The sequence below is a fragment of the Colossoma macropomum genome, unplaced genomic scaffold, assembly GCF_904425465.1.
Source record: "Colossoma macropomum unplaced genomic scaffold, Colossoma_macropomum, whole genome shotgun sequence".
In the NCBI taxonomy this organism is placed as follows: domain Eukaryota; kingdom Metazoa; phylum Chordata; class Actinopteri; order Characiformes; family Serrasalmidae; genus Colossoma; species Colossoma macropomum.
The window spans coordinates 15,305,733-15,326,559 of record NW_023494806.1 but is presented as its reverse complement, the minus strand read 5'-3'; the positions used below and the strand labels follow the sequence as shown (position 1 = coordinate 15,326,559).

The window sequence follows — 20,827 nt, the reverse complement described above, 5'->3', positions numbered from 1 at the left end:
GTCAGAAATAGCTGCTTTGTATTACTTAAATAACATTGTAAACATTTAGAACAAGCTATTATTTGGTTTCAAACAACAGAATGTACTAGAAAAGGCCCAGAGGCAATCATGAACAAGATCTCAGGCACTTTCCATCAGGAGTGAGGAATGTGATGTGAATACACGATTCACTGTTACACTGGTTATTTGAGGTCCATGCAAGAGGAGTACAGTTACTTTGTTAGTCTATTACTTTGTCGGTCAAAATCAGCCCTGCTCTCACACATGCACAGCCAGTTGACATTGACATCAAGTAAGCAAGAAGCTAATTTGGACAACAAATTAAGGCAATGGACCAAAGTCCAGTCTGAGCCTCTCTGTTCAGTCTCAATGAGCATGATTTCAGCCTAGGTTGCACTTTTCCAATTAGCACACCACTATCAGATATAACGTACGTTTTAAGTTTATAAATAAAACAACTTAATCTTTCAAACAGATGGTCCATAAATGATTACATTCCTGTAAATTGCTACTGGAAAAGAGTACCAGTAGACATCTGAAATACTAAAATATTCCTCTTATTTCAAGCATTATTTGGATAATGTTCATAGATGAGATCCGTGAAACAGTTACATAAGAATCAAAATCAGCTGTCATCTGCTTTGTAGTGGTGGTACATTTTTTTTTGTTCCAATGAAATAGAGATTTGAGCTGTTGATGTAATTGTACAAGGCCATTGAACGCTGCTTAAGTTTGAAAATGCAGAGTTGTAAGAAACGTTTCGTCCAACCTTACATAGAAGTGTACAAAACAATAAAAAGAAAAAAAAAGACAGGCATGGATGTTAAGTAAAACAACTCTAGCTGTTAGGCTTGAGTGTCCAGGCACAGCCTTTTTCCAAGCTCCTGTGAGGGTGTGGCAAACAGGGCCTGAAGACCTGGATGATGGCCAAACACTCTCTCCCAAAATTGAGTCTCCCTTTGGTCCTGAAAGTCCAGCTTCCTGAGTCCGTAGCCCAGCACAGGAGAATGCAGTCTCACAGTTCGTACCGCTCCAGGCCTGCTGATCCAGCATCAGGAGATGGAGCAGACAGTGCTGTTGCTCTGGTTCTTCATCACAGCCTCCCTCCTCTTCAACTCTCTAGTGATCCTCCTCCTGATGCCCTCCAGGTACACAGGTCGGTCAAACTGGCCCGCTCCCAATGGAATGCTGGAAAGCAGGTACTACCTTTATTTTGATACTGAAACCCTGAGTATCAGCTGAAACCGATACTGATCCGTATTGTACTATATTGCCAAGAACATGACTAACATTCAGTGATACTTGTGTGGCTACCTCGTTTTGTTAAGTTGAGCTGCAACCTTTTTGTCTCATTTCAGGCTAGATTTGTTTGGATGCTTCTGTATTTTCTGCCATCTCTACTTTTAGTGTCTCACAGGAGCATTACCATGTTTCTGTGAAGCAGTAATTCCCAACACTGGTCCTGGAGTAGCCTCTCCCCTGCATATTTTAATGTTTGTCCTGCTCTAATCAGTTCATGAACAATACTTTCCTAGGGATGGTGTGTTAGAGCAGTTCACTAAACACTGAAATGTACAAAGCAGGAGTTCAAGAACATGTTTGGGAACCAATACTGCAGTAGTGCCTCAAATTAAATTACTTTTACTTATAGACCTTAACATTAACCATTTTTTAATCAATTCAAAAACAGCTAAAAGCACCTCTTTGCTGTCAGCCCATCAAAGTTCAAATGTGTTCAATGCCTCCTAGACAGAGAGTGAACTTACTTGTCTCTACCAGGCCGAATTTTGACCTGGAACATGCCAATGACTGGCCGGTGATCTGAGGTCTTGATAGATGAGCAGGAGGTGTACTTAACCACTTTGATATCATCCGCTTGTCTGTTCCTGAAAAGGATGCGATCCTACCAAAAATAAAAAAATAAATAAATAATCAAATAATAGTGCAAGTTGTATCTACACACTTTTAAGACGGGCTAAGCACAAAGTTTCCTCACTGTATATGAGGGTGTCCTCTGCTTGGATGTGCTGTCATAAACATCACAGCCAATGTCAAACTTGTAGGTGGGAGGGAAGTGGATAGGGGCTTCCTGAAATCCTTTAAAGATGGAACCTATGAACAAGAATTACAGGTTGGGTTCGTTCAAGAGACATCAGAAAAAAAAAATCTTACAAACAGTATTAAAACTGTATGTGCAAAAGGAGCCATATAGAGGGTAAAGTAAAGGTTTAAAGTTAGATTTATTTTCTGTGGAAAATCTCCAAAGTCTTTGTTTAGTTCAAGTCCAGCCCAGACTGACCGTCTTTCATTTCTTTGCACAGCTGATCATGCTGGAGGAGAGGGCCCATGTCTTCCCTGATGTGCTGGTTCAAAATAGCTTCTATGCCTCCCCGGTCTTTACTCAGGCGAAAGTTAAAATCTCCAAACCAGAAGACCTCATCGAATCGAGTGGTCACATCCGCTGAGGACAAAGGTATCATGAGCAGGGTTACTATAGTTTTAATGTATTTTTTAATTTTGGTTTCAGTTTTAATAAAGTTTTTTATTTAGATTCAATACAATAGTTCAATATAATAATAATTTTGTCAGAAACCAGATTGTGATTCTCGATTGGATTACTTCTGATATGTTTTGCAGTGCTAAATCAGCACAACAGTAGACTGCCCAGTTCAAAGACATTGCCATCTCATGGGTATTTAAGGTTTTGACATAAAAGGATTGCACTTCCACACCTTTTTATAGTTACTATTTAGTTTTAGTTAACCATTGTAATAGTTTTCATTAATGATGACCCTATTCATGAGACATTAAGACATTTATAACTCATAAAGAATATTTAATGCATAAATTTGAAGGTGATTTAAAAGAACACTCACAGGCGGTAGAACGATAAGGATTAGTGTCAGGAAGGCTTCTGGGAAGAGCCAGTGCTTCAATTATTTTGTTGTAGTCCAATATTCTCTCATACACTTTGGAATCTCCAGCTGAAACAGAAATGTTGCCCATGTTACAGTGTCAGAGTAATACGTAGCAAGTAGTCTATGGTATCCTTGGGGAATAATACATTTATATAAAACATTATAAGAAAAATGTAACATTTACTAGTACATCATAAAATGACCATGATACATCATCAGGGATTAAGGAAACATACTAAGTTGAAATATTGGCTTCTCCAACAACAATGCTACAGCCAGTATGTACTCCATTGAAATTTCTGTTCCAGAGCGGAAAGTCTGTTTGTGTTTTGGCCTGTGATCACACCTACTGCCCATTTCACAGTACCATTTCGACACCCCGAGTTGCCAGACATGAAACACACTGGCAGGCAAACACAGCATGCTGCAGCCATGAAAGCAAGCAAACAAACTGGAGTAAAATGCGAGTAAATAGTGGCGATGCATTTGAAAGATGTAGACAGCTTAGAGCCCAGAAGGACTTTGAGATGGACGCCGACTTTGCTAATTTTCTTCTGAACGGGTAAGCACTGAGCAACTAATTTACTAGTGGGGATGGGCATTTTAAGAAATTTCAACATTTTTGCATTCATATTGTATTCATATTCCTACGCAGCTGGGTTATTGAGGCTGAAGTTGGCTTCCACTCTTCCAGCTTCTTGCACAAATTTTCCCGGTCCTCAGGCACCAGAATGTAGCTGCTGCAACATTGAAGGTGAAACGAGAAAATCTGAACAAGAAGCTGGTGAATAAAAAGCTGACTTCAGTTTCTTTCTGGGGAAGCAAATGTCAGACACCAAACTTGTCTTGCCTGACTGACTACATGTGTGGTAGGGGGGAAAACTGTAAATTTTACTATTTGCCAAATCACTACTTTAAATATAATTATGAAACATTTGCATTAACGTTAGTACCATTAAATGCTTTACTTACAAGTAAAATGAGAAGTGATGAAGAGGAAGGACGTCCCGAAGAAAGTAAAGCCAATGCCAACTGCCCCTTTTGTCTTAATCTGTGAGATGATACGAGTGGTGACAGTAGCATGTTCCACCTCTACAAGAAGAACCAAGAACAATCAACAAAGGCAACTGCAGGCAATTCATGTACATTCATTCAAATTACTGCTACTGGCATTGATATATTTTTTGTACCATGAAAAACTGCAGAAGGCCAACACTGACATGAGTAAAAGACTCACCAGAACAGAACCATATGAGGTCCCTTCGTATAAAGATGGTGAGATAGAGCACTCCATGTGCAGCTGCATAGAGCATGACGTAGTACGGGCCAAGTGTTTCCTGTAGTCGGATCTCCCACTCCCTCCTGTTAGCACAGAGAATGCTGAGTGGATCAAAAAGAGACAGAGATGGGGAAAAAAACAAGCAGACAGCAAATTTCATACCTATCGGGGCATCCTTCCTGAACTCCAATGATATAGAAGTCTTGTGCAAATTCAGTGTCAGTCGGGAGCAACAGGTCATCTAGGTTGTTTGGAAGTCCCTGCAGATCAAACGCACTAGTCATCATTAATAAAAACTGGATGCCAATGTCAGGATAATGATAAAGATGTAAAGCCTGTTCCTTACATCACTCTCAGTGTCACCCACCTTCTCTCCCTGCATATTCCAAGTAGCAATGTAGATCCCAACGTGCCTATCAGGAAAGTACCGGTCCAGCTCTTCTGGCCCAAGTAAGGCTCCGTTGCCCAGCACACTGCCCTCCAAAAAGCTCCTGTAACCAACACCAGGCATGTATAGATTTAAAATGAGAATTTTTTTTTGATGCCATTGACAAACCTCACATGTGACATGACCAAAATTAACTACAAATTTTACTACCCAGTATGGTATTGTGCTGAAACCAGCAGCAGGATAACTTAAGTCAAGTGCTTCAGTTAGAGATAGCTCGTTTGAAAGTTTAGTGGTTTTAAAAGGAAAACATTTATTGTTATTGGTATAAGCCGAAACTCAAAATCTATTACCAATAAAGTAGTGCGGCATTCTGTAGTTTTTGAGAATTGCCTCTGTGGGAAACAAAAACGCTCCAAATCTGGTAAGTTTTCTCCTTTATAATAAGAATATTACTAGATTCTCTGAATTACATAGACATTTTGCAGTCCATGCATAAATATTGCTAGATCTACACTACAAGCAAGCTAACACTCCTCTGCATTGACATGACGTTGCACAAAGGCAAGTTTACTATTAAATTTCAACACTATTATTTATCAACACCAGCGACTCAAACTGTATGCTACTACTGCCAAAACAACTTAATATCATGCTTAGCTAAGCTCACTGGTTTGCACGGGGTAATTTATTTGGGTTGCCAGACTTATTATGTCAATTAAATGCAGTGTTAGTTTGCATGTAGAAGTATTCATAATGACATCATCATTCAGAGGATCCAGGGACATTTGATGAAAAATGTACATAGGACCAAATGTATTGGCTTTGAAACGTTTTAGACTTAAACATGGTGATTTTCAAAAACGCCATTCATTTTTCCCCTAAAGAAAGCTGTTTAGACCAGGAGTGCCTAATATGGGCAGGATGTCGGGTACAGAATGACGGCACAATTTCAGAGATCTGTCCAAACAATATTAACTCAAAACTAAAGCTCATATTACTTAATGAATGAAGTTACCTATCAGTAAGGCAGCATTTGCTGAGCACACCTCTCAATGATTCAGCCATAATCCCCTTACAAATCATACTGCTTTGCATTCTTCATTTCTGAACGATTTATTGTATACAGTTCATTTCATTCAGGAAATCAACTGTATATAAGAAATACAACATAATTCAATCCACTCTACACATAATTCAGTCCACTCTACACTTTTTTTCTTAATGTATATTTCATCAGAAGGTTCGAACTTCAAATTAACAAACTTGAAAACAAAAAGACTGAGAAAAAAGTCTAATATACTAAACAGTAGACCTATGATTTAGACTGAATTCAAGTTAAAATGTTCATCAATTTGCATAAATCCTTGCACAGATTAAGTACATATTAACAGCAGGACCAGACATGGCACAGTTCATAATAATAAATAGCAGTGTGTACATGTAACAAAGACAGAGTTGACTGTCTAGTCATAGCAACAGTTGGACACCTGCTTGGTTAAACATAGATCATTCAAATACCACCATGTCATCTTACCTAGCAGAGCAATGAATGACAAACCCGGAAGTGAAAGGAGTAAGAGACGTGGCAAGAGCTAAGCCCCAGAAGAGCTGTGACAGTGCTGACTATCTATCTAAATCAAACTAACAAAATATATCCCTAAAAAAAAACCACAAAGGATTCTACCTGTTCCTCACATCCTTGGGTCGGATTGGGTTCAGCGCACTGAAGGTGGACTTCATGGAGTTGACAGAGGCGCTATCCGACACCATGGTCTCCAAAAGCCGGCTGTCGCTGAAGTTCCTGTGCAGCCTCTCCGCCAGGCCCCTTTTCCCATAATCCAAACAATCCCTGTCAATCCGATTAGTGGTCCTTAAGGACATGGATGCAACACTGTACTCCACTGGGGGAAACACTCCCGTGGGGTGGAGGGGGGACAGAATGATTCTGGACGGTTTTGCCCGCTGCTCAGCCAGGCGACTCTGCCTGCGAGGATGTTTGTCTGCCTCGGGGAGGCTGCTGCATCGTTCCCGAAAGGGTGGGGAGTCCCCGGCTGCCCGGTCAAAGTCACCTCTTCCAGAAATCTGTCCATTCTTTAGCTCTAAAGCACTGCTTAGTGCAGGTGTCGCATCTTCCCTAAGGGAGTCTGTGGAGGAGCCTGTCTCGGCTGGGTCGGTGAGGCTTTCCTGACTGCTCCTCAGTCTTCTTCTCCTTATTTTTTCCTCAAATGAGATGTTTCTGCTCCCTTTTCCCACATTGGGAGGCTTGGGGAGGGAGGGTGGATGTGGCTGGTAAGGACTAATGTTCGTTTCCCTGATTCGTTCATCCTGAGGGATCTGAAGCACTTCACTGGAGTTCTTGGTACCTTTGAGCTGCTCTTTCTTGGTCCTCTTATTCACCTCATCTACGTTAAAGCTATCCTTCCTGCAGGGTGGTTCTTCAGGGTTAACTTCATCTTCAGGTTGGAATGGGACAATGGTCTCTCCATTCTCACTCATCCTACTCTCTACTTTTCAGATGCAAACAAGTGCCACGCTCCTCATATTTTTATGTTCTGTAAATGGCAAAAAGAGTTACTGCATGAACAGAATTTGATCATTTCTATACATTTCTGTACTATACTACTATAAATGTTCTTACTGTACTTAATGACTTACTATACTGTTTATATGTAGGGCAACATGGCGTCTGTACCAGTAAACTGTGATACAGCTTTTAAGTTTTGGTGATATCAATATGGATATATTTGATAGATATTGAGCTTTATATCCATGACGTAATGCCCAAAAAACTGTGTTGTTTTTAGCGTTCTCTTCTTTTTTGTGCAGTTTGTATATCATTTACTGGGTGCTTCATATTCTTTTTCAAAGAGCAATTTAAAATCTATAATAATAAACAAATACTAGGTTTCCTTTCTGGAAATATGCTCTCAGTCTCGTTAACATTCACAATACTGTATAAGGTTCTTTTGGTGTAAAGTTAATTGTAAGAAAAGAAAATATAGCAAAACAACGCAATCAAAACAAACTGTCAGGTTTTTAAGACACTCTTGGAACAGAGGAGCAGTACTCAGAAACCAGGGTTTCATTAATGCAAATGTGAATGTCACCGTCATACTGAACTGTATCAGTATCACCCAGCTCTGCTTAAACTTACTATATTTCTACAATCTGCTATTCATAAATAGCTATAACCTTTGATGACATCTTAAATGACACTGCCATCTATACTTTCACAAACAAATGGAAACTGAACAGAGCCAGGGGACATCTTCTGTTTTCCAGCTCATTAACGCTACCTGAGCCTCGGACGCCTAAAGGTTAATTCAGCTAAAAACGACAGCTAACCAGATACAGGTTCGTTAGCTTGTAAGCTAGTTTGTTAAAGTAACTAGTATTTTGTTTAAACTGCTGTGCTCTTCATTATAGTTAACAAAACTAACGGCCGCCTAGTCACCAAAACGGTTTAATGTTAATCATTAAAAGCGTGTGAATAAAAGTCTTACTGCGTTTCGCCGGCAACAATCAGTAATTATAAGACCGATGAAGATTAATATGCTGCAGCCCGCTGCTCTGTTAGTTTATATCGCTAGCTAGCTTACTAGCCTGTCCGCCAGCTAGCGGTAACCGCTAATAACACTGTGGTGGCTGAAGGCGCTGTAGCTCTCGGGCCAAAACAGTGACGGTAAACAGTGCTGTGTCTGATGCTAGCTGCCGTTAGCTTCATTGTCTGATGGAAGGAGTTCGGGATGAGCTGCAGAGTAACTCACACTTTTGTTTGACAATAAAGCAAGTAAAATACTTTAGCACGTTACCTCTAGCTCCTCGCATCACTGCAAACATTTTTTACTTCCTTAGCAACCAGCCAGCCCGAGACCGCTGAACACTGAACATGATTTTGCTCCACAGCGCCACCATCCCGCTGAGGCAGAGCTCCTGACTGAGATTTAGCGTTTCAGACCGTCTGAGATTTAAAGGGGAATTTCACCAGCTTTTGAACATTTCCGCGTAACTCGTCGTTCATGTGTAAGTCACTCAGAGAGGTTTAGTGTGAAATGGTTCAGAGGAACTGACCAGCTCAGATTCCTTTACAGTGGTGGTTGGAACCAGGGGTCGCAATGTCTACCACTCAAATATATAAATTATATATATAAAATTAAATATTTTATTTACTATTCAAACACAGAAGTTCAGTTTTTATATGTAATGCTGATCATGGAAAAATAGTAATACATAAAAAACTTTTGTTTGGTAACTATTTTGCTTCACATTTGCCTTTCCCACGTACTTCTCTGCCATGAATGTATTTTTATTAATTTTTTTTCTGTGAGGTAGCTTTTAGCAGCGTTGACCACTTCAGGCATCTGTTTTCTATCACCACCACAAATTTCAAACTAAACCGGATGACTTTGTTTACATGTAATTTTTTAAATCATGCTGAAATTTAGAAAAATTAATGGAATTTCCCTTTAACGTTTCACTCTTTTATTACTGTTATAAATGGAAACATCTATCTGAAATAGTGTGTAGTAAGATTTTGATCTGTAGCCTGTACTATAGGCCCATATTTGGTTTTAAGCACAGGTCAGGCACATTAATAGATTAATTAGGGCCCTGAAATTGCATTCAGTAGGTTTTGGTTTTATTTTGTGTCTTAAAGGACCCATACCATAGAAAAACAAAAATCCCTCACTTTTTCGAAGCAAAAAGATTTGATATAGGGCATAAACACTGTTAAAGTTTCAAAATGGCCCATTGTGAATTCAGTTTTTGTGAAAATTTACCTGTATCTTTCTGTTTTTCTACAGCAGACAGGCTAGCGATACTACTGAGAACTGATTGGTTGGCAAGCTCATCTTTATTTCTTCATTAAAACATGTTTACTGGCATTTACAAAAGACAAAAGTATAAAAGACTTCAGTGTTTGCTCCGTCCCACAATACACTGTTATATGATCTGTGTACTAATTAACTACTTCATTTGATCATTTGCTTTTAATTGAATGTTTTGCCTGACATGGCTTTGTCATAGTGTGTCTGTTGTCACTGAAAACAGGAATTACACTCTGTTAACCTTTTAAGTACTCCAGTGTTACAAAATCATGGCGTAATTGCCATACTGCATTATAATCTTACGAAATCATACTATCATTGTAGTACCTTATGATATGTAAACATTACAAACTAAAACTTACAAAGTAAAAAAGCATGTACATTCCCCAGTAAGGCCATAATAATGTTCATAAAAGGCAACTGTAACAGGTGTTTGTAAGAATTTATCTGAAAGCAGCACTGTTGTTCTTAGTCCTCTTTGTGCCTCTCTAATCTGCTCAGTAAGAGCAAAGGAGCGATGAAGAAGGCCGAACTGATGATGAAGCACATTTCAGCTCCCGCCAGCCAGTACACTGCAAAGAAAATATTACAGTGATCAAACTTGTGAACAGACAAGCATTTAAATACAATAAATGAAACCATTCTCTTTAAAAGGCCCATATCATGACAAACCTAACTTTACTCACTTCTTTAAATAAAGAGTTGAGGTTTCAAAACATTTCATTTGTTTCCCAGTTCATGCAGTATATGGAAACTTTTGAGTACATTGATTTTGTGATGTCACACAAACTCATTTACACAACTGTTCAAAAGTTTGGAAAAGCTTGCCATATTAACAGTTTTTGGGATTTTTTTTATTTGTACAGAATACTAACTAGAAGTCTTATTCAATGTTTCAAGAATTCTGTGGGCATGTTATAAATTACATGATAATTTATATACTGTAATTATCTATTTACATTCATTTTTGTCAAGTTATCTGCCTTGAGATTTGATCTCCACTTTGGAAATATGATGTAATCTGGATGTAATTTGATTATAACTTAATTCTCAATGTCTTTTTCAGTCGTTTTAAACTGAGATTTTAGATTTCTCAGAAATACTGTCTCTGTTAATCATTCTGGATAAAATTTCTAACTTTTTTACAGCTTTCTAGTGTCCTAATAATTATTTGAAAGCTATGAAGTTGCAGAAGGAGCATCTTAGAATCATTTTATATATTTTCCTGCAACCAATTTGTTTTTATATTATTGATAACAGAGATTCCAAACATTTGAATCTCAGCCATTCACAAACCCACTGAAGGAGTGTTTCTGCCTCTACTGCTTTTTAAATGAGGCACAATACAGGACAGCCAATCAGGGGTCATTTACATATATCAGTCAAGCACAGTAATACCAACAGCCAGTTTAATTCTAAGAGACAAAGAGAGATTGGAAAATATGTAAAAATGAGTTCAAACATTTTTGGAAGACAAAACCATAAGTGGACCTCAAGGAAAGAAAACAAAATACAAGAACAATAGAGCCCTTTAGCTAAACAGATTATCTCTTTTAAGATATCTGGCTCTTTTAAGATATCTGGCTTATCTAGAACAGGAAAAATTCAAAGGTCAAACATTAATCATACATTCAGTAATGTGTGAAAACAGGTCAGTCATTTCCTGGAATGCTCGTGATGATACAATAGGCTACAGTAATTAGAGTAAATGTTTCCTGCTTCTCTCTGCAACCAGATACATGATAAGTGATTACTCACCTGAGGAGGCCACAATTGGCCCCAGTGCTCGAGCCAGCGCTCCCAGACTACGGAGAATACCCATCACTGTGCCCTTCTGACTGGCAGTGCCTAATGCAATAAAGACAGCATTAACATGGTCATTCATACTGCTGATAGCCCCCACGCCATATATGTATATATATATATAATATATATATATATAAAATGGTAGTACGTCTACTATGGCCAGACAGCACCTGAGTTTGTATTCACTATGAACTGATTTACTACATAAGGAAATAGTGAGCAAATCGAGACACATTCTAAATCATTCCTATTGCATAGCACCAACCAATTTGGGAGTGTTTCTTTTATGTTTCTTATTTGTATATCATTTCACCATATTTTTGTTACTTTTATGGTTTTTGTGTAAGTGTATATTTACATTACATTCTTTTTATAACAGTCTTTTAACCCTCTGTGAATCACTTTGAGCTGCATTATGAAATGTGTGATACAAAAAAGCTCATTCCATACAGCTGGGAGTGCATGCACTCACCGTGTCCAGAGACTTGTGCTGAAAGACATGGCACAACAATAGCAGCTGCTGTATGAAGGAGGAAAGCACACAGAAGTTGACAAAGATTCCCTTTTTCACAAAAACAAGATTTTCTTATTAAAACACTGTCACCAGAAATCAGCCAATTTTTAAATAGGCTGTGCTTACCAAAGGAATACAAAAATAGGCCGCTGTAGAGCACTGCCAAATTCTGTGCAAGGCCAATGAGCAGGAAAGCTGGAATTAGTACTAATATTGCCTGAAAAAAAAAAAATCAGACTTAGAAATAACAAGAAATCAAAGTGTTGCTAATAATTCAGACATCAGTTCAGCAGCTTGTTTTTAGTTTCTACTCAACCTACAATATTTTCTTATTTTACTTAGAATAATATTTCCCATGCTGCTGGGAAGGGGTGACTATGCATGCTTAAAACCAATATATGGATATAGGGATTGTACCACGCGGACTGTCTGGATCTGACGGTCTGGTTGGATCCTACGGGCATATCCACCCTGGAATGCTGCCATGGTGATGCCAATGAAGAAGAACATCTTACCCTGCTGCATACTGAAAAAAAATATCTCCATGACTGTCAGAACAAAAAAGAAATACACTGTATCTTTAGCCATTTACTGCTGAGGCAAAAAGTTTTTTTCTGGCTTTAAATCTACTATTCTTCTTTAATAATTTCTTAATACTGTTGTCATATTTATTTATATGTAAAAACATTATCTCACCTTTTATTGTTACTCTGATTAAACAAATGAATATTATGCTTAGTGATCTGAATAGCATTTTGAATGTGTGCTCATGCTCACTCAGAAACTACTGCAGTGCATCCAACAGTAAAGACAACATTGTGCTTCTGTTATACAGTGATAGGAAACACAGTACCACACAGACAGCTCCAATTCCACATGCTAATGTGTTTACTACTAATGTGGACACTGATGCATCATACCTACACTGGCAACTTATTTTTAAAACTTTTTTACTGTTTATTCACTTTTATAGAAGTTGAGCATGAATAAAACACAAACATTTTATTGATCATGTATACAACAAAACTGCAAATTTAAGGCAAAACAGGCCACCAAAGAAGAGGAGACATAAGTTAAACTCAAACCGTGCACATTCACCACATTAAACACTACAACAGAGTGAGAATCATATGCAACACAGAAATGCCAGTAAATATGTTATTAGTTGTAGTCCAGTGGATTCAAATTCTAAAACTAACCAGTGAAAAACAACAGCAAAGTCTCTGGACACAAAGTGAGCCTAATTCAAGAATAAATAACACGATTCACAGTATTTCTTCATCAAAGCAGCAAACACTAGTTTCAAAAAAGAACCCAAATCTAGAACCACAGCTTAACCACTGCAATCAGTCAGTCTATAAAGAGGTGAGGCCATTGAAAAACTTGAGAAATAACAGCAGTCTTAACAGATTTTAAAGAGTTAAGAGAACATCATTAAAATCTTTTGATGTATCACCAAAGATACTTTGGATAACTTGAGCCTTGAATATATGGACAACCAGGAACCAAACTGTGACAAGAATGAATGAACTATGCTCCAGTGATCCATCTTGATATTCGGTTTTAGGGCAACAGCAGTTGTCCATAAAGTACATGTAATGGAGATTATCTTACCTGGAGAACTTAAAGCGCTGATGGGTCAAGAAGCTCAGAGTGAACTCCAGCCCAGAGAAAAGGAAGAGGTATGTGAAGTAAACCCAGCCCATAACTTTAAGGTTTTGCATTTCTAGTGTGGGAATAACAAGAAAAAAAGCAGAGAATATCTGAGTGGGGATAAGAGTGTGGCAGCTGACAGTGCAAGAAAAATCACAATGGGTTTTAGTTACATAGTTAACTATGTAGGACAGCCATTTCTGTGTGTATGTTTGTGGAAATGTTATATATGTCATGTAACACAGATCTACAGATGGGTTTGGGATCATGTTCTGTAAGAAAAACAAATGTGTGTGTATTATGTGTTAAAACTGCATGCACAAAATTGAGCTTACGTTGTCTCGATGGTGATTCTTTTGTTCTTGTGACTGCAGAGAAGTTGAAAAGGGACACTGGACTGAGTAGGTCCCCGACCTCCTGAACACCTGAGCTGTCTGAGGAGCACTTGTGAAGAAAAGAAAGACACCTATCAAATATGACTCATACAGAGTATTGTGTCTCCATCAAAATTACATCAATTATCATTAATTTACCTTGACATCATGGTTTAATTATGCCTAAAGTTATTACATTTTGTCATACATATGTAATTACATACTCACTACATAGTCACAGAATGAATCACATTTACATTTGATTTTAAGTCTGTGCATTGATGTTGAATCTGTGCATTTGACTTTTTTAGTTTATTTTTATGTCCAAAAAAGACAAAAACAAGGCAAAAAATTTAAAGGATGGTTTTCTTTCCATAAAACAAAACTGTACACACATCAAAAACTTTAAATCTAATTCAAATCATAATAAAATATCTTCTCTTCTACTTATGAGCACCAGTCTGTTATCAGTTGAAAGACTGAAAATGGACTATGGAAAGACTATGGAAATAATTTCTACGTTTGGTTCAAAGAGCTACAGACAAGAAATGAATAAAATTAAATGACACCATGTTTTTGTTACAATTAGTCATGACTGTGACTTCTAAAGCTTAGTATGCCATGCAAGTTTATTTCTTATAATCAAATCAGTCTCTTTTCATACCTTGTTGTCCTTGTGCAAAGTTTCTGGTAGCATGAGAAAGATGAACAGCAGGTCTGCTATGGAAAAGAACACTGCCAGCAAAGCAGGGCCCTGGTAGAAAAGCTCAGTATCCACCAGTTTTAGTACAAAGTAGGCTCCCATTATCGGGCCCAGAGTAAAGCCCAAGGAAAAGGCAACACCAATCATTGCCTAGGAGGAAAATGAAACTAACAAATCAGTCACAACGATAGATGTCATATCAGTAAGCTTGCAAATTACTTGAGACAAAAACTTGATTGTTGTATTGAAATAAAACATCTCCCAATGCACATTAAAGGAATTACTGAAGCAACCTTGTTATCTGTGCTTGATTTTGGTGATGTGATATAGAGACAATCATCTGCTATTAAACTTTTAGACTCAGTTTACCAGTCAGCTCTGAGATTCATCACTACTGTCCCTTACAACATTCATCACTTTACACTATATGAAAAGTTTGTTGGCCCTGGCTTCTTCTTATATTGCTTTGAGTACCTTAATATATATATAATTAAAATAAATGACCAAATGTTCCATTTTGTCCCTACCGATAGAAAGGTAATACTACCACAAATGTTTCAGTAGTGACTGCTTTGGTTATGACAATTTTAGCTAATTTAAACACAGCTGTGAACAGCTGTACATACATAATCATATTTTTTCATTAAAACATAAAAAGGTTCTCAAAAAAGGGCTTTTCAGCTGCTCATCATGTGGCAATGAGGGACAGCCATCCTGTCTTATTTCCCTGCTCTAAAATGCAGGGGCGTAGCTAAAGTCTAAAATAAGGCTAGTACATAATAAAATATGGACTACAACTTTTTGTGCTCTTTAATCTAAATATTTAAAAATAAATTAAAAAGATCTTTTAAAGAAACAAGCATTCAAAACACTAAAAAGTACAAAAAAGTAAGTCTTTGCTCGTTTATCATCGCTTGTTTTTGTAGAATCCTCAGCTACATTGTGAATGATGGTGCCCCAAATGTAAATATAGCTAAAGTAAGTCCTTTGAATTCTACTGATTAATAATGCACTTGTACGATCTGTTTGAAGACCTCAGATAGTACTAATGACTCACCATTCCTTTGCTTCTTGCTTTAGGGCAAGGCAGGTCCGCCACAACAGCGGTGCAGAGGCTAACATTGCCCTTACAAAGTCCTCCCACTACACGAGACAGGAGGAAAATACTGAAGCTGTGGGAAACTGCCCACAGAATGTAAGATAATATCAGCCCCACCTGGAAACACAGAGACAAACTGTTTAGAAATTACAAGCACTAAGAAGGCCTCAACATCCCAATTTGAGCACAGCTTACTCATCAAACCTAATAAAAGAACATGTTTTCAAACTTATTCAGATACATAGTAGTATACCGTTGATTATAATGGGCAACAATGTTTATGTTTCTCTGTACTTATAACAGAAAAAAACTGTTGAGTTGGGCTGCAGGAAGAATTTCCTTTTTATCATTATCATAATATGATTTTCCATGACAAACACATCATTATGGGCTGCAATGCTGGATTATTCCTTTAACAATCAACCCTTAAAAAGAGTTTTTTTAAAGAAAAGCCACAGATCAAGGATTCACAAAAAGTCCTCTATACCCACAGTAGTTAACAGCAGCAGTGGTCTTCTCCCATGCTTATCTGAGGAAGCTCCAATCACAGGAGAAGAAAGAAACTGCAGCAGAGAGTAGAGCGAGCCGATCAGACCTACAAAGTAGAACATGCAGAAAATGGTCACCATTCCCTGTTAGACACAAGCTGCTTGGGTGATAAAATAAGTAAGAAAGTAAGAAGCTATAAGAAATAAAAAGCTTAAACAATCTTACCCCCAAAAAGTACACTGTTGTATTTTGTTTCCATGGGAACTCCTACAATCTCTCTGAACCAGTCCACAATGTTTTGTAATGACTGGTACACACCATCCTGTTTCAGAAAAAAACAGACAAAAAACAGACAACAGGAACCCCCTTAAAGCGTAATACCACTGATTGTTCAAAATGTTTGCTTAATTCGATTGTTTCGATGTTAACAGATTCATTCAGAGTGGCTTGATGTGAAATGGTCCATTCTAGAGAAATTGCACAGTCAGAATTGTTCACAGTGGTGGTGATAGGAACCAGACGCCTGAAGCTTTTAATGCTTCTAAAAGTGACCTCACAGAATCTATTACATGAAATGGTTAGAAATACATAGCCTTGTGTCTAAAACATTGTTTTACAATTAATATCAGGTTTTATGATAAGATCTTGTTCAAAAATATGTTTTTTAAAAAGCTGTTCATGGTGGCAAGGTATGCGTTGTAAGGTAAGATTTTTTTTCAGATTTGCCATGTTTCACCATTAACAGCATTACATACTATACAATTCAAAAGACATATGTAGGTTAACTGGTCAATTTAGATAGTAATTAGAATGGCTATATTTGCGTTGTAGACATGACGACCCTTGGTTCCTTTCACCGCCATTGTAAAAAAATTTAACTTGGTAAGTTTCTCTAGAATGGATCATTTGACATCAAATCACTCTGAATGACTCTGTGTGACTTGTCGACAACTGAGTTATGCAAGGAATTCCCTTTTAAGGGTGTAGTGATTACTGTATACAGAATACAGTATCCAGTTTAGAAAAATACAGGAAACTCTGAGAACTTAGGCTGAAGTTTTGTGTGGGTTCTGCTTGAAGCAGAAAGACTATTTTATTCTTTAGGAGGGGTGAGGCAGGGGTATTCAGATAGTTGCAATTTGCAACCTCACTGCTAGATGCCATTAAATATTACACACTGCACCTTAAATCCCTTAAATGGCCAGGGCCCACCGGCTTCATTACACACTTCTATAACCTACGAATGACTAAACCAGTTTGCACTGAAGTCCCTGTAGTTACTGAATGATAAGCCTTAGTATGTAATAAGCCTGGGATTTTAAGAGGTTACTTAATGCATTGCTACATTTTTTAATGTGAGAGGGCCTGTTTTAACATGAACATCTTTAATTTACCTGTGGTGGAATTCATCAAACAGACAAAAACTCAATAAGGGAACACAACATCTTAAGTCTTGCATCTTTGGGTATAGAATACATTGTTATTACTCTGGTATAGACTAAATTTAATTTCTGAAACAATTCAGAATGGTGACAAAGCAGTCAGCAACCGTAAGTATTCTCTTAAAAAACAGTTATGTCTCACCCCTGTTTGACTGTAGTGGTCCAAGATGGAGGGAAGCAGGGGGAGTATTAGGGTGAAGCCCAGCAGGTCCAGCAGAAGGGCAAAAAACACCACCCTAATGACTCTGGAAGAGTGACCGTCTTCTTGAGAACTCTTCTCCCCTGCCATAACTCCTCCCTTCACTGGGCTCCTCAGAAGTAAACAGCTGTGGAGGACCCTCAAAGCATCTCCTGTGCTCACAGAAAGGAAATAAATTCCTAACAATGTAAGCTGTTTAGCAGTGGAGTTAGATTAAAGATTACAATAAACCCAAACACTTCTATTAATTAGTAAATTCAGTTACTTTAAAGACACAGGTGTTCCATTGTGGACATATAGTTTGTATAATCTCCATAGAAAAATACCGCCAATAGAATGGGATGCTCTGGAGCAGCCACAGATGACCTTACAGCCACCACGATCAATGCTAAGCTTTGTCTAGAGGGGCAGAAATCTCCCTGGCATGACCTGATTAATGTTCTTGCGGCTGCATGCAATCAAAGCCTCACTGCAATGTTCCAACGTCTAGTCTAGTAAAGCCTTCCCAGAAGAGACAAACTCCTTATTAACACCCTTGATTTCAGAAGAAATGCTGGATAAGCAGGGGTCAATTAAATTTTGTACATAGAGTGTGTCTACTTTTATTAAAATTGGTGATGGATAAACAGGGTTGGGACATAACAGAATAAACTGGGAATACGTATTCAAAAGTATCTGTATTCAGTTCAAGTTACATTTTATAAAGGAAGTATTCAGAATACAGTTACTTTTTACATTTTTAGGAGAATGCTTTTTGAATACTTACCCACTGAATTAAAAAATATGTATACTATTTTGTTTATTACATTGTTTACATTGTTTATTAACTATTTTTAAATCAGCACACAACATGTAAAATCTTACTCTAAAGTAAAACTCAAAACATGGCTTCTTACAAACACTGAAGTTCCTCCTAAAGCCAGAGTAGACTGCTAAATCACTGTGATGAGCCAGTTCTTCATCTGAGCATTAGTAAACTCTTTTGAGGGATGACCGAACAGAGCAGTGGACATATTCTCGAGTGATAAGCTTAGCTTTGGCAATATACTGGACTTGTACAGGCCTTCCATGGCAAGTTACATTCCTATCATTAATTGAAAAGCCCAGCTACTCACTTTATACTCAAATTAGATAGAGTGTGTTAGTGGGATATGGCGAACTGTTGAGCTAGGTCGTGAAAGGGGGGTTAAGCGGGCAGCAGCGGACTAAAGCAGGAGAGCCAAACTGACGCTGATAAGTTTGCATTCATTTTTGTGTTCATTTGAATAATTGAATTTTTCATGAAACATATTATGAGAAGAATTACATGAACAAAATAGCATGAATAGTGTGAAATAAATAAAAATACATTAAATTGAGTTTTTAAATTAAACTGAGTTTTTACCATGTACTTCATTAAAATGTCTTCTATTCTGAACATGCTGCTTTTAATGAATTGTAACTGAGTACATTACTGTAGTTATACATTTTGGACAGAGTATTCAGTATTCAGCCATCACTGCTTTTTCAAAGCCCACGTCTGTGGACAAAGAACTGAAACTTGGCACCATAAGGAAGTTAATTGTTGTCCTTAATGCACAATACTACCAGGGAATTTTCCAGAATTCAAAATGTCTAGAAGTTAATCCTGAAGGAGTGAGAGGGAAGCAAAGATGGGTCCCACACTAGCAATATGAACTATTTCCAAATGTAGGCGGAGTAAAAAGGCACATCTCGCTCTAATGCAGAACATTTTTAAGTGTCGTTGTGTTTCTGTTTTACAGGTTTACAGGTCAAGTAATAATGGAGAAATCACAGCTCAACTTTAGCGGTTTATTCGTCGTCACTGACATGACGCTAGCTTTCGTGCTAAACCCTGAAAAATAACTTAGTTACCTCAGGCCCATTTAATGTTGAAGACGAGCGGTAAACAAAATAGTTTAGCTGCTAAAGTTATTTTGAAGACAGCGGTTGTGCATCTCGCTACTGTTAACCACAGACTATGAACCACTGCAGACCAGGCATGTTCAGAGCGGTAGACGGTTAGATAGGAGATATCTGAATGAGATACTGTACCTTGAGTTCCTCTCCGAGCTCGACTGAATGGATGCGCTTTCACAGTCGCCCTCAGACACACTCAAACACACACACACATACACACTCTCTCTCTCTCTCTCTCTCTCTCTCTCTCACACACACACACACACACACACACACACACAACGCTCTGTTTCTCAACCAGGAAGAGGCTTCACAGAGGAGTGACGCATAGAGGAGGAAGCACGAGCTCCCACTGAGAAACTAGCCTAAACGAGCTTTTCAGCAGAAAAGACTAAAACTAAACCTGAACTCTATATGAGCTCTTTAGCAGAAAAGACTACAACTAAACCTGAACTCTATATGAGCTCTTCAGCAGAAAACACTAAAACTAAACCTAAACTCTATATGAGCTCTTCAGTAGAAAAGACTAAACCAAAACCTGAACTCTATATGAGCTCTTCAGCAGAAAAGACTAAAACTAAACCTGAACTCTATATGAGCTCTTCAGCAGAAAAGACTAAAACTAAACCTGAACTCTATATGAGCTCTTCAGTAGAAAGACCAAAACTAAACCTAAACTCTATATGAGCTCTTCAGTAGAAAAGACTAAACCAAAACCTGAACTCTATATGAGCTCTTCAGCAGAAAAGACTAAAACTAAACCTGAACTCTATATGAGCTCTTCAGTAGAAAAGACTAAAACTAAACCTGAACTCTATATGAGCTCTTGAGTAGAAAAGACTAAAACTAAACCTGAATTCTATATGAGCTCTTCAGTAGAAAAGACCAAAACTAAACCTGAACTCTATATGAGCTCTTCAGCAGAAAAGACTAAACCAAAACCTGGACTCTATATGAGCTCTTCAGCAGAGGAAAAAAATATTTGGTCCTAAAACAACAAAGAAAACATCATACAACAACAACAACAATAATAATAATAATAATAACAACAACAACAACAATAATAATTATAATTATAATTATAATAATAAAATCTACAAATCACCTACCATAATAAATGCTGACACTTTGGGAGTGGGCTTTACACATACGAGAAATATCAAGATGTGATTTCCAACATACATCAGTTGTTATTCTTTTCAAAAACGTTT

At 37.7% G+C, this 20,827-nt stretch overlaps 2 protein-coding genes across 2 annotated transcripts; both read right to left on the bottom strand.

Moving 5' to 3' along the window:
* On the bottom strand, positions 1-8,593 carry inpp5e (inositol polyphosphate-5-phosphatase E). Its single transcript, XM_036598476.1, has 11 exons — positions 8,401-8,593; positions 6,273-7,140; positions 4,565-4,688; positions 4,360-4,457; positions 4,156-4,280; positions 3,891-4,010; positions 2,877-2,984; positions 2,300-2,461; positions 1,997-2,112; positions 1,767-1,903; positions 1-1,188 (listed from the first exon to the last, which is right to left on the bottom strand). The coding sequence occupies exons 2-11, from the start codon at positions 7,082-7,084 to the stop codon at positions 1,053-1,055; spliced, it is 1,938 nt and encodes a 645-aa protein (XP_036454369.1). The 5' UTR covers positions 7,085-7,140; positions 8,401-8,593; the 3' UTR covers positions 1-1,052.
* Positions 8,594-9,424: 831 nt separating this feature from the next.
* mfsd10 (major facilitator superfamily domain containing 10) lies at positions 9,425-19,899 on the bottom strand. The gene is made up of 13 exons (XM_036598511.1): positions 19,752-19,899; positions 17,640-17,848; positions 16,281-16,377; positions 16,058-16,161; positions 15,525-15,683; positions 14,429-14,617; positions 13,726-13,834; positions 13,352-13,463; positions 12,155-12,263; positions 11,864-11,954; positions 11,696-11,743; positions 11,176-11,265; positions 9,425-9,989 (listed from the first exon to the last, which is right to left on the bottom strand). The coding sequence occupies exons 2-13, from the start codon at positions 17,784-17,786 to the stop codon at positions 9,886-9,888; spliced, it is 1,359 nt and encodes a 452-aa protein (XP_036454404.1). The 5' UTR covers positions 17,787-17,848; positions 19,752-19,899; the 3' UTR covers positions 9,425-9,885.
* Between the last annotated feature and the right edge of the window lie 928 nt (positions 19,900-20,827).